At 43.1% G+C, this 10,994-nt stretch overlaps 2 protein-coding genes across 2 annotated transcripts; one reads left to right on the top strand and one right to left on the bottom strand.

Annotated features, from left to right (window-relative positions):
- LOC103313035 (QRFP-like peptide receptor) lies at window positions 1–3,542 on the bottom strand. The gene is made up of 6 exons (XM_008195206.3): window positions 2,912–3,542; window positions 1,774–1,895; window positions 1,505–1,628; window positions 1,246–1,460; window positions 391–681; window positions 1–341 (listed from the first exon to the last, which is right to left on the bottom strand). Exons 1-6 carry the CDS (start codon window positions 3,146–3,148, stop codon window positions 170–172), a joined length of 1,161 nt encoding a protein of 386 aa, XP_008193428.2. The 5' UTR covers window positions 3,149–3,542; the 3' UTR covers window positions 1–169.
- Window positions 3,543–3,918: 376 nt separating this feature from the next.
- LOC660042 (vitellogenin) lies at window positions 3,919–9,679 on the top strand. The gene is made up of 5 exons (XM_966305.4): window positions 3,919–4,044; window positions 4,094–6,311; window positions 6,358–6,830; window positions 6,881–8,536; window positions 8,584–9,679. The coding sequence occupies exons 1-5, from the start codon at window positions 4,014–4,016 to the stop codon at window positions 9,579–9,581; spliced, it is 5,376 nt and encodes a 1,791-aa protein (XP_971398.2). The 5' UTR covers window positions 3,919–4,013; the 3' UTR covers window positions 9,582–9,679.
- Window positions 9,680–10,994: the final 1,315 nt, after the last annotated feature.

Raw genomic sequence — 10,994 nt, 5'->3', positions numbered from 1 at the left:
ACGATTAGATTTATGTCAAAGTTATCACTTTATTAATGCACTCATTTTATATATACACAGTAGTGAATAAATTAATGCTTTGAAACTTATTTGTGGTTCATACAATGTGTAAAAATAAACGTTAAGTTAGTGAATACTGTTGGCTAAGTTATTTCCCTCTCCCATTCCTTCATCTGTAGGACGTCGTCCTTGTCTGAGACCCTGTCCTTGAGACGTACCTCAAACTGTAGTTGCTCCCTCTATGTCCTCGGAGGTCGGACGAACAACACGAGCACAGTACAAGCTTGAAACTTTCTCTGAAGCTTTTGGACATGAAGCCATAAATAATTGGATTAATACAACTTAAACAAAAAAATAAGTTTCGTTTATACAGTCGTCCTTTAACACTACCTGTTGAAATATGCTAGTAAATGGAACGCTATTGACATGTATTTAAGGAAACCGCACCGAATATTGGGGTGGATCTCGTACGCTGTTAGCAGATTGTCGATTAAAAGGGGGGTCCAACAAATCGCAAACAACACGACGACTGCAACAAGCATGTAAATCACTTGCTTCACCATGTTGCTGTCGTCGTGGCCCGGGTCTGGGGGCGGCGGCGGATGCTTGTTTTCCGTTAATATAAAATTTTCCAGGTACTTGTCTTCACTGTTGGTGGTGCTGCTCCGATTCCGCGAAAGCCTATTTTATAAACAATTTCCATAAATAAAAAATTAAGACCGTTTCTGCGGAAAACATTAAAAAAGATATTTCTCCATATTATCAAATCACTATTAATATTGTAAGGCTTACGTCAGCAATTTTTATTCATTGTTTCATTAATACGGTTGTACTGTTTATCCTTATCACTTAGGAGCGATTACGCTGTGCTAACAGAAAATTATGATTGATTTCTCCTTCATTTCATTATTGCATTAAAAGCTTTATAACAATTATCTACGTAGTATTTGCTTAATTAAGCAAGTAAACAATAGATAAGTTTTGTAGAGATTAATGGATACATACTTACCTACAATAAGTAAATGTCTGTATTTCTTGATTAATTAATGAAAAAAAAATCCGGGATAAGTTAATGAAAATAAAATATTCATAATGTTTGGTCACATTTTTTTAAATTTTGATTTTATGTCGCGCTTAAGAAACGGTATTAACCCTAAAACTTTCCGTTCGTCTCAAATATTTTTAGTATGGAAGTGGAATAAACAGAAGTTATTTAGATTACCTACTTGATTACATTAAACTTACACATGTTTGCTGGTCATAACCGACCGTCTTTCCATTACTTTCCACACTTCCCAACAAATGGTAGTGTATGAAAAAGTCATAATAACGAACGGCACAATCAGTATTACAACAAGCATGTAAATTTCGTGAAACCTCCAAACTTCGGTAGAATCCCAGTCTTTCACGCATATGTAGTACTCCGTGGGGTCGTTGTTATTTGAGACCCGCATGTGGCTCTAAAACTTGTCTCAATTTTGAGTGAGAGACGCTGATTGGTTACCTGGGCAAACAGCGTTGGCACTGCCAGAACAAAAGACATTATCCAGATGACCCCAATTATGCGTTTCGCTTGATTGATTGTGCAGATGTATTTGGCCTTCATGGGGTACACGATCGCGTAGTAGCTAAAAATCGGATTTTTATGAAGGAAGTGATAAGAAAGTTATTAATGAACTGATAAAATTATTAGTGGCTAATTTGATTAAAAGTTGAATTTTCAGCAATGTGCTAATCACTGACCTTTTGGACAGCGCTCTGAAAAAATCTTACCGTTCAATACTAATCGCTGTGAGAGTCATCACGGAACAAATTGCGGATATATTTTGCAAATAGTGGATCATCTTGCATATGAAAAATCCCATGATCCAGATGTACGAGAAAAGCTTAGCCAACTGCAAAAAACACCGTGTACGATATTGGCATTTTGTCAAATAAATCGCTTGATTTAAATTATGTTAAAAGCTTGTCATGAGTGGCTCAAAGATGAAGAAGTAAGAGTCATTTGCCTGGATAAACACTAAACCCATATCTAAACAGTGGAGAAGTTGGGGGTATTTTTAGAAAGCTTTCAAACTATTTTTGCTAAGTGCATATTTGATTTTTATTCATAAATTCGCAAACACTTCGTTTATTGGTTTTAACAAAATCATCGTATGCGTATAATTCTATCAACAACGTGGAAGCGATAGATCAAAATAGTGCACGGTGTTTACAAATTTTTGCTATTCAAGTTTCTCGCAGAGACTAAATATTCTGATTGATTGATTCTTTCATACTTTATCTATAGAAAATTAATAAGTTTTGTCTAAATAAAAATAGTAGAGCTCTAATTACTGATTAGCAGAATGTGCGCCCACCCACCGGGTACAATTACAACAACAAAACGTCTGATTTATTGAATTGTTGTCGCTGATTTCTGCAACAAAATGGGAAAAACAACTGCAAGTCTGTTAACCTGGGAATTAATTGCACAGAAGTGCATAAACAGTGTGGAATGTTTTATTGAACTGTAAACGTGCGTTCTTTGAGGGATTTATTGCACTGCTTAAACAGTTCGGAAATAACTGATGCAAACTAATTGAAAACTGTACGGATGTTTAATGGGCTCTTGTACCTTTTGGGTGCTTTTATTTTGTTGACAGCGTTAATTTGATATGCATTAGAAAGAGCATATGCGTTAATATTTACCTACCATAAGTGCACGTAATGATCTCGCAATACTTAACTGCTCTTTGCATAGTAACAGAATTTTCGTTTATGTTCACAAATTGATGTTTAATTAATTTTTGCGTTTATCGCTTTGTGTACATTTTGGTCCGATTAGAGTGCAGTTAATTATAAATTTTATCTTTCATTCATGCTTCCGTTGGTTTTTCTTATTTCGACACAAATAAGTGCCTGATCCTACCTTGACAGGGATGCAGATGATGATGAGGAGCAAATCGGCCGATGCTAGACTGGAAAGGAAAACGTTAGTCACACTTTGCATCCCTCGGTACTGGAAAGTCGTGAAAATAATTAGGCAATTGCCAACGAGCCCCAATACAAATGTTACACTATAAACAACAACTGCCGGTATTAATTCGTTCCAATCAAATATTGTGTTGTTTATGTCCGTTACGTTGTCAATAATATCATCACACATTGTTATTACACGAAGGGAAGTGAACTTAATTGGAGTTTCATTCGTCTGCACGTTCCTCAAGGATTTAATCAAGATATTGCCCCTTCAATCACAAACCACTTGGCGAATATTCAATAGCCATATTGCGAACATTTCAAAAATGTCATTGGTTTACGATTTTTGGTACGAATTTGTTTAAGTTTGTTTGACACCACACTTTTCCGGGTTGTGTGCGCTAGGAGCGGAAATCTTAAGGTATACTGGGGGATAGGCGTCGCGACGCTAATATATATGACAGATGCGGAGCCTCAAAATACCCGCACTTCGCATTATTTAGGTACGTTTTGTCAATATAAAAAACCGCGCTAATGCTGTTACAATATAGATACATAATGCGTGATCAACTGATTATGAGACATGGATATTATTAGATAAGAAGGTATGCATTATGCCAATAAATGTAACATGTACCACTAATTTAATTATTGCGAAGGACGCGCCACTAAAGATAAACAGACGCCCTTAGTTAAATTATTTTACTCGTAAAAATGACCTGAAAGTGGGAACGTTGAATGGCAAATGTCAATATTAAATTTAGAACTTCAATTTAGATTTGAGTTACGAAAATCAAGTGGATTTTTTTGCGTCACGAACATTTTACTAATAAACAGAGCCCAAAATTGCCGAAATGACCACTGATTAATGATAACTTTCCGAGCCACGGAAATAAGCCGGATTGATTACGATTATCGCAGATGCTGATGCATATTATTGAAAATTTCCTGCTGTTTGACCTGAGAATTGCTGAATTTGCGAATAATTTCCTTATATATAGCCAGGATGGACCCAACGACAGCACACTTCTTCGACCTAGTCTGTGTCCAAGATGTGGTCGCAAATACTACTGTGCCTTTTGGGTAAGTCACAATTATTTAAAATTAGTTGCATTTCATTTGTTTATCCCAGTGGGCCTTGCCTTCGCTTCTGAAAATCCGGGATGGAACAACAACTACCACTACGTGTACGAGGTTCGGGGTCGGTCTCTGGCCGGTCTCAACCAAGTCAGTAACGAATACAGTGGCATCATCTTCAAAGCTCAGCTCTACATCCAACCCCGATCTGACGGAAACCTCGGCGCCAAAATCTCGAACGCCCAGTATGCGAAAATTCACGAGGAATTGAGCGAAGGCTGGGAGACCGAAATCCCCGACTCCCAAGTCAGCTACCAGCAGCTGCCCCTGTCGTCTAAGCCGTTCCAGATTGGCTTATACAAGGGAGTGATCAGGAATGTGATGGTCGACAAACAGATCAAGAACTGGGAGGCCAATATGATCAAGAGTATCGTCAGTCAGCTCCAGCTTGACACCAAAGCCACCAACTTGATCCCCAGCTCCATCAACATCCTCACCCAGGAAGACTCGAACACTGCTGTTTTCAAAACAATGGAAGAAACCGTTACTGGAGTTTGTGAAACTTTGTACGAAATCCATCCCTATCCTGAGTACGTCCTTCAGTCCAAACCGTGGGTTGTGCCCCACAAACACTTGATTGAAGATGGCGATGTTATTGAAATTGTCAAGAACAAGAACTTCACCCACTCTGAACAATCGCCCTCTTACCACGCTGGGCTTGATGGCATCTACGGTTACCAACCGGGGAACAAAGTTGGGAAATTCCTCTCAAGGACTTCCGTCAGCCAGGCTGTGATCACCGGCACTTTGGACAAATACACCGTTCAAAGTTCAGTCACCGTGGAACAAATTGTCATTCGCCCAACTCTGGCCGATCAGAAGAAGGGCTCAGTCAACAGCAAACTCAACGTGACTCTCTTGCAAGTTGCACAGCCAGTCAGTGAAAACGAATACGATGTCACGAGCCCTGTCGACGTCGGTGTCGTTTACGCCTACGACAGCCCTTACAGCACTGACAACAGCCCCCGCCCAGCGAAACAGTACGACCATGGAGTCGCCCCCGGAAGTTCTGAGTCCCAATACGACACCAACCAATACTACGGACGAACCAAACGTGCCATCACGAGACCAAACCTCCAATACACCTCCTTCTCCCTTGACAACTACCAACCCGACAGTATCGAAGAGGAGGACTGGCACCAAGACAAACCCCACTTTAACGAAGCCCCAGCCTCCCCTCTGTTGCCCTTCACCGTCGGCTTCGACGGCCAGGCTTTCAAGAAACAGAAAAACATCATCGAAACCGTGCGGAAACTCGCCGAAGAAATCGGCCAGGAGTTCCCCCATGAGAAGGAGATCCTCCGCCAGCACACTGTCGGCAAATTCGTCACCCTCGCCAGCCTGGTCCGCACCATGACCCAGAGCGAAATCCAGCAAGTCGCCAGTCAGCTGTACAGCGGAAAGGCCCAAGGGCTGAAGTCGCCCTCATGGGTCGCTTTCCGCGACGCCGTCGCCCAAGCCGGCACCGGCCCCGCGCTCTACAACATCAAAGAATGGATCCTGAGCGGGAAGATCGACGGCAGGGAAGCCGCCCAGGTCATCGCGGTCGCCGCCAACGCCGCGCGTCAACCGACCGAGGAGTACATCAAGTTCTTCAACGACATGATTCAAGACGAGAAAATCATGTCCCAGCAGCACCTGAACGAATCCGCCCTTTTGTCGTACACCAACCTGGTGCGCCAGGTGTACGCCAACAGGGGAGACTCCCACGCCAAGTACCCGGTTTACAGTTTCGGCTCGTTCCGGACCACCCGCGGCCAGGAATACGTCAAGAAGAACGTCATCCCGCACTTGACCAGGAAACTCAACGAGGCGATCAACAGCGCTGACACCCAGAAAATACACATCTACATCCGGGCTCTTGGCAATGTTGGGCACCAACAGATCCTGGAGGCTTTTGAACCCTACTTGGAGGGGCAGAAGAAGGCGTCGCATTTCCAACGCGTTTTGATGGTCGTGGCGTTGGATCGGCTCGTGGAAGCCAACCCCAGGGTGGCCCGGTCCGTCTTGTTCAAAATTTACCAAAACCCAAGCGAGTACGAACAAGTTCGTGTTGCCGCCGTGTACCAATTGATGCGTACGAAACCAACCTCGGCGATGCTCCAAAGGATGGCTTCGTACACCAATGTTGATACCAGTGACTACGTCAACGCCGCTGTCAAGTCCTCAATTGAGTTTGCTGCCGATTTGGAAGCCCCAGAACATTACAGATTGTAAGTAATTATTTTTCGTGGTCAGTAATAACAATCAATGTCACAGCCGCCAAGCTGCCCATTCGGCCAAACCTCTCCTCACCAGCAAACAATACGGTGTTCAGTACTCCCAAGGGTACTTGCGCAACTACATTACCAAGGAGTCCCACTCCCTCTTCGAACAAAACTTGCAAATGCTGGGTGGTGAAGACCACGCCGTTCCTCGCGGAATGAAATACCTACTGGAAAAACAATTTGGTGGTGTCTACCAGCAAGTTATCAACGCACACGCTATGGTCTCAAGCATTGAAGACCTAGTCAGTGTTTTCCAACAACAAACCGAGGAGTACAAGAGACAGCAACAGGAAAAACAGCACGAACAATCTGTGAACTACCCCTGGTCCAGCGAAAACATCGCCAAGCTTTTGCACCTCCAGAACGAACAAAGGGAACAACTTGAAGGCAGCTTGTACTTGCAAATGGGGGCCTTGCAAACCATCTTCTCCTTCGATAATCACACCATGGAGAATTTACCTGAATGTTAGTATGGTCCTAACAAACTTGGCGTTTTTAAAATTGTGTATTTGCAGTGGTTCGCAAATGGGAAGACGAATTCAGACAGAACAAACATTACGCTTACAGCAAAATGATGATTGCGCAGGAATCATCGCTCGCCCTCCCAACTGTCTTAGGGTTGCCCTTCATTTACACTTACGACCGCCCGGCCCTGATCCGAGTTGAGGGAAATGTTAAAGTTGAAACCAACCCCCACATCTCATCCGGAGACAGCCTAAAGAAGCCTGACAACGTCAACGTTGACTTTGACATCCACGCTGTTATTTCCGGCAGGGTTCAGACCCAGTTTTGCATTTTCACTCCTTTCGACCACCAACGCTACAGCGCTGGATACAACAAGAACTTCCAACTTGTTGTCCCACTGAACGGAAAGATGGAATTGGACGTCCAGAAGAAACAACTCAAGATGGAATTGCAAAACCCCGGCAGCCAGGAAAGCGTGAGATTGGCGCATTACAGCAGCTGGCCGTACACTTCCCAGGGCGACATTTACACCCCCAAGCCCGACTTGAAGATCATTCACTCGCAGCGCCCTCACAGAATCAACACCGTGGTGGGAGACAAGTCCACAGGAGTCGCAGTATATTTGCAGATCACCAGTGACCACAGGATCGACCCCGCTTTCATGTACGAAAGGCTGCACCATCACGATTTGGTCTCCGCCGTTTTGGACCCCTGGATCGATGATACCATCCAGTACGTCCACATCGACGTGGGAATTGACTCCGGCAAGTCGACCGCTCAACAAGTCAACCTCCACTTGGGCTACAAATACAAGTACCAGTCGACTCAAGCCCAGGAAAAGAACGCCAACGATCAGATTACCGACATTCCGGCTTTCGCCGACAGTCCCGAAAAGAGGCAGCAAGAGTTTGTGGACAAACTTGGCAAATATATCAACAACCCTCACGTCTTCGTTGCTGACGCAACTGCAGACTTCCAAGGGCAATACAAAGTCAAATACTCCGCCACTTTCGGCGTTGCTAAGAGCAATGTTGACCCCCAAAGTCGTTTTATGGGGTACGCTCGCAAAGTCGAGAAACAAAATCCGCAAGTTCTGGCCTACGTCCAAGGAGTGTCTCACGTTCGCAACACCAATGGCCTTAACCTGGATTATGCCATGGAGTTCGACCCCACAAGCACAGCCTACATCCAAGGATTACTCCGTAAGGAGCAACGCCTTTCCCGAGTGGATGCCCACATCGAATTGAGCAAGAGTGAACAACGTAAGGAGTATTTGAAGCAACAAGAGGAGTACAAAGAGTGCAAACACCAAATGCAGGAGGGCAACACCCAACTGCCGATTTGTGCCAAGATGGGCATCAGGGCCAACCTTCTGGACACCTTCTCGATTAAAATGAAGTACAGTGACATGGACCCTCGTGTCATCAATGCCACTTACAAGACGTACAGCGTCTTGCGCCACTTCTTGTACCCGAGGGTTGAGGAAAATATTGTTGAACCATCGTCTGACAACCACCTCGACATCCAAGGACAGTTCAGTCCAGACTTGCACGCTGTTAACTTCTCAATCAACAGCGAATACGGCAATGTGCAAGTGAAGAACGTCCAAGTGAACAAGTGGTACAGAGACCTGTTCGTCTCTCAACCCGTGTTCCACGCCAGGGCCCGTCTCCAAGGACAGGCACTCAAATACGACACCTACAGACGTGAGTAGCCGCACCTTTCGCCAGTTTTTACTAATTGTTTTCTCTAGCAATTTGCGTCGTTGACAAGACCCAAACCAGCACCTGGGACAACAAAACCTACCCCTCGAGCTTCTCCAACGGCTGGACCGTGCTTCTGCACTACGTCCCACGTCGGCCATCGTCCAGTCAAAACAAGCCGTACGAATCGGTCCAAGAACAACTAAACGAACTCGTTGAGTCCTACATTGTCTACGCGCGGGCTTCCGAACAAAGCCACTCGCAGAAGGAAATCCAAATCGTCTTGCAAATGCCCTGCACCAACGGCAAGGTCGTCAAAATCGCCATGAAGCCGTCCAGCAAAGGCCCCAAAGTCCTGATCGACGAACAGGAAGTCAAGTACGACACTGAACACGCGTCGGACGCTTACGACGGTGCCATCCAGATCTACGGCTTGCCCAACCAGGAAGTCAAACTGGAAATCCGTGACGCTTTCTACGCGATCTTCAACGGCCAAACCCTCAAACTCACGGCCACTAACAGCAAATTCAGGGATGCCTCCCGTGGTCTCTGCGGCACGTTTACCGGTGAACAAGAAACCGACTTTTTGGGCCCTGACAACTGCATCATCCACGCTCCGGAAAAATTCATCGAAAGCTACACCATCGGCCAACAGCTGATGCAGCGTGGCTCCAAAATGCGCCGCAGCGATGATGAGAAACAATGCTACTTCAAGAAGGTCTACTACGCTAACTATATTTCCAATCAGGACGCTGGACGTGTTATTGATGCTGAGAGGAGAGGCAGGGGCTCATGCAGCAAATTGCAGACTCGTTACGTAGAGGAGAACGGAGAGATCTGTTTCACCATCCGTCCACTGCCTGTGTGCAAGAGCCGGTGCCAACAGCGCGGAACAATCTACAAGAACGTCCAAGTCTATTGCTCAAGGTCCACAAGCAGCACCAATTTGTGGAAGAACGAGATCCAGAAGGGGGCCAGTCCCGACTTCAGCTTGCAACAAGTGTCCAAGACCATTCAAATGGAAATGCCCAAAGAATGTTTACCGTAATCGAAGCGCGATCACAAATTTTTATTTGTAGTTACAATAGTATTTATACGAGCATCCACAAAATGTAAAAAAAATATTAAATAAATTCTTTCGAATTACTTTTTGGTTTTTCTACCCAACTAAAGGCGTGAGATTTTGAAACTGTTGGTTAAAAAAGACTTTTTTTTAAGCACTCTCCATCTGTGTCAATCAGTAGTAAATGTTTTTTCTAAATTTGTTACGCTGGTAAAGGTGTGGTTAACAATTCTAACTTAAGCAATGAATAGCTACATAATAAATAAAGAAACGTCAAAGCAATAGATAAATTCATATACCGCTGCGAAGAAAATTAAGCAACACGAAGTGAATACGATTTACGTTATTTGTACAATAATCGTGTTTTTGCTGGATAAACGCTAAATTTTTGGTCGATTTTTCTATTAAATTTGATGATTTTTTTAATTCTAGTTTAATAAAAACAGGAAAAAAACTTGATTTTTGGTCTAAAAACGTGTTTACATCCTTAGAATTTACAAAAATAATATTATTTTTGACATAACTCCAATTTACTGGCTTACATTTTAAGAAATTTTGCGCAATAAGTGCCTTTACGTACTTTTAACTTTTGCCGCATTATTTTTTTCTTTCTGTCAGTTTTATGCTCCGCTTTACGCTTATACGTCTATGTGTTCTCTCAATCTCTTATTTTTGTTTACGTGTTGTTTCACTTACCATTTCTATACTTATTTTCATAGAAAAATTGTTGCCATGATGCCGTGAACATTTAGTTCATAAGTCGGCGAATTAGCTCGAGAAAGCATTTTGTTCCACTTTTTTCAATTTAATTCTCTAATTTTTCATCAGATTCCATCAAAACATACCGGGCGTATAAGTCAACTAAAGTTTGAAGTTATATATCACCTTTACGTTCGACTCTTTTACTCTCAAAACAAAAAGTACGTTTACAATTTGGGGCTTTTACGTACTTTTACATTTTTGCCGCATTATTTTCTTATTTCTCTCAGTTTTATGCTCTGCTTTACGTTTATTCTTTTATGTGTTGTCTCAATCTCTTATTTATGTTCAGGTGTTGTTTCACTTACCTTTTCAAACTTCTTTTCATAGAAAAATTGTTGCCGTGATCCGGGTGCGAACACCCGACCTCCACCGCCAAAAGTGGCGCTTATACCACTAGGCCACGAGGCCCTAGGTACTGACCGTCTTTTGCAGATATATTAACACAAACTTTTTAAATAAATCACAATTACTAACTATATAATTGCAATAATTCATCTAAAATGCAAATACATTTAGTTCAAAAGTCGGCGAATTAGCTCGAGAAAGCATTTTGTTCCACTTTTTTCAATTTAATTCTCTAATTTTTCATCAGATTCCATCAAAACATACCGGGCGTATAAGTCAATTAAAGTTTGA

The sequence above is a fragment of the Tribolium castaneum genome, chromosome 10, assembly GCF_031307605.1.
Source record: "Tribolium castaneum strain GA2 chromosome 10, icTriCast1.1, whole genome shotgun sequence".
Lineage (NCBI taxonomy): Eukaryota > Metazoa > Arthropoda > Insecta > Coleoptera > Tenebrionidae > Tribolium > Tribolium castaneum.
The sequence above is the reverse complement of the archived record's forward strand: the minus strand, read 5'-3'. Positions and strand labels throughout refer to the sequence as shown.

Bases quoted from the DNA above. Each gene is read 5' to 3' on its own strand.
- LOC660042 (XM_966305.4), top strand. From the start codon at position 4,014: ATGTGGTCGCAAATACTACTGTGCCTTTTGG. The intron at 4,045-4,093 runs GTAAGTCACAAT...TGTTTATCCCAG, and splicing joins AATACTACTGTGCCTTTTGG to TGGGCCTTGCCTTCGCTTCT. The intron at 6,312-6,357 runs GTAAGTAATTAT...TCAATGTCACAG, and splicing joins GCCCCAGAACATTACAGATT to CCGCCAAGCTGCCCATTCGG.
- LOC103313035 (XM_008195206.3), bottom strand. From the start codon at position 3,148: ATGTGTGATGATATTATTGACAACGTAACGGACATAAACAACACAATA. The intron at 1,461-1,504 runs GTAACCAATCAG...GACAAGTTTTAG, and splicing joins TGCCAACGCTGTTTGCCCAG to AGCCACATGCGGGTCTCAAA. The intron at 682-1,245 runs GTAAGTTTAATG...TTTATAAAATAG, and splicing joins GTTATGACCAGCAAACATGT to GCTTTCGCGGAATCGGAGCA.